Raw genomic sequence first — 2559 nt, 5'->3', positions numbered from 1 at the left:
CACACACACACACACCCTATCCACCCCCCACAAAGCCCAAACACACAGACACACCCTCCCACAATATACAAGAGTAAGACTTCATTTTAAGCTAGAATACTATTACCTCTATGTACACTATACAAACACATGTAAATCAGGACAAAATTATTTTTTTAAATGAAATTAATGAATGTTGTAGTATGTTTCATTTTTAGAATATAATTTGGTATTTTTCTGATTCAGAGATGGCAAAACCCCTTGCTCAAAGGAGTAATTCTGCAGGGCAAGGGGAGGGACTTCTGGTGCCAAAAGTCAGGGACTAGGGGGTGGGACTTCTGGCCCAAGATGGCGACCAGGGGGTGGGGCACCTGTCAAGGTGCAGGGCTACCTGTGCAGCCCTCAATGGCTTGCCAAAACTCGGTAAGCGGCCCTCTGCCTGAAATAATTGCCCGCCCCTGGCTTAACCCCTGCCTTGACCCCTGTAACAGAAGAGCCAGGACTCTGACCTGAACGTGCATTTCATTTTGAATAGGTTTGTGGAGGGATGGAGGGGATCTTCATTAATCCTGCTTGTTGCTACTTGGTTTCCTATAACATCAGTGACATCAAAGAAAATGTACTCAATAAACAGCTGTCCCCTGTGCAGTGCCTACTGTGTCCTCTGTTGTTCTTCATCTGGTATTCAGAGCCAGCCTGGCTTTTGTCACCCAGCAGAGCTACACCAAGGCTTGATTTTGAGATTGATGAAGTCAATGGGAATCTTTCCACTGTCTTTAATGGGCTTTAGAGCAGTCCTTTGGGTAGTCAGGTGCAAAGCATGCTTCCATCTGTCCATTATATAGTGCCACTAGCTGTTGTTGCTTCAAACCCTGAAAGCCTGATAGACTGAGTCAAAGAGAATCCTTTGTATGGGAGGCCTCCAAGGAACGCCCAGGAAAAAAGCTGGAGCGTCTACAGTGAATGCAGGAGCTGGTGTCTCAGCAACTAGTGCAGTGTCCTCCTTTAGTCCAGAATCAGAACCTTAGTGTGATGCAAGAGGGTGGAAGTTTCCTCTTCTGCTTTTGCAGGTTTCCTCTTCCACATACCTACAGCCCAGGTCCTGGGCACTTGAGGCTATTCAAGGTTCTTTGTCACTTTAAGGCAGGAGTTTTCAACCTTTTTTAAGAACTTTACCCCTTCTGGGGATGGCAGCCAGACATGGAGTGGAGGCTCACACGTGGTGGCATGGGGCGGTGGGTTGCAGTGGCCATGTGAGAGCTCTGCCTTCCCCCCACCACACCTGGCTGTCCTCACCCCACTTCTGCCCTGGCCCTGCTCCTGGGGGATAGCCGTGCAAGGTTGTGGGTGGTGGCACTCCATCCCCACCTGCCCACGTGTACCCCCTAGGACCATTCCAAGTACCCCCAAGAGTTCACGTACCCCCAGTTGACAACCCTTGCTTTAAGGCTTTTCAAACACTATCACTTGGGTCATTTGAATCCCAAATCCCTTGTGATATCCCTGCAGGAACTGACACCAGATACAGCTTAGCGCTTTCCTGAAATCCTTCCTGCTACCTACTCAATATAGCATACTTCAGAACTTCTCTTCCTAACCTATTGCATCATGGTGGTGTGGATCTGCTGCCTTCCAGCAGAGAGACTGCTACATTTTGGTGGCAAGATACACAGTCTCAGTATGCAAAGCTTGTCCTGACATTTTTTAAAATGGAAAATGTGTTTTACGTGGCAGCAGGAGATGCCTCCAAAGAATTGGTTCTTCCTGTATGAGATCTGCCAGAATGATGCAGCCCTGCTATTTTTTATTCTGCAGGTGGGCAAAAAAAGGCCAAGTTATAAAGGAAGCATCAGGTGACTTCTATGAAACCGTTGTGGACCACACGTTTTTCTTCGAGCCTGTATCCTGTGAGGTGACCAATGCTTTGGGCAGTACTAACATCAGCAGGACTGTAGATGTCTACTGTAAGTAATCTCTTCACCTTCACACCCTCTGGAATATGACTGCCTTGGGTTGACTCTTGTCTACTGTGCCATTAACTGATTTTAAAGGGCTGCACTTAGCAAAGCTGCATAAATTAATCAGTGGAAACAGATCCCTTGGATGGCTCTGACAATCTCAGCATGGAGTCAGAGGGAACAGGGCTTCCTGCATAATTTAGTTACTAAGGTTTCATTAACCCAAGGCATAATATTTGACAGTACAAATTCACTTCCTGGCATATCCATTCCAAGCCAGTGTGATGGGATTCATGGACCCAATGACTTGTTATACAGGGAACCAGGCACAGTCTGGGGTTGATAATCCATGTTTTTATCTTTGGCTGCCTTGGCTGAGGTAAGAGACATGCCTAATAATTATGTTTGTTGGTATAGCTTGTATACTCATCACCAGGCATCTCCAGGTGACATCATCAGCTCTGTGCTACCTACTTCTGCACCTCATGGTATAAGGAGCTTAGTGGAGCTGAGAGGTGGCATGGCTGAAATACATTCTGCTTCTGCAATCCTACCTCAGCAGTGTGGTCTTTTGAGATTATGCCAAATGGTACAAGTTCCAGTGGCTGCTGGTTGCACCCAA

At 46.9% G+C, this 2559-nt stretch overlaps 1 protein-coding gene across 3 annotated transcripts in view; it reads left to right on the top strand.

The window, feature by feature from the left end:
* Positions 1 to 2559, top strand: part of KIRREL3 (kin of IRRE like 3 (Drosophila)) — a 367287-nt gene that overhangs the window by 263165 nt on the left and 101563 nt on the right. For all 3 annotated transcript variants that reach the window (XM_019546971.1, XM_019546970.1, XM_019546972.1), the window contains exon 7: positions 1795 to 1943. In XM_019546971.1, coding sequence (XP_019402516.1) covers positions 1795 to 1943 — 149 coding nt within the window. The remainder of the gene's footprint in view (positions 1 to 1794; positions 1944 to 2559) is intronic.

Source organism: Crocodylus porosus, unplaced genomic scaffold (genome assembly GCF_001723895.1).
Source record: "Crocodylus porosus isolate Cpor-Errol unplaced genomic scaffold, CroPor_comp1, whole genome shotgun sequence".
NCBI classification, from domain to species: domain Eukaryota; kingdom Metazoa; phylum Chordata; order Crocodylia; family Crocodylidae; genus Crocodylus; species Crocodylus porosus.
This window is presented reverse-complemented; position numbering and strand designations above follow the sequence as displayed.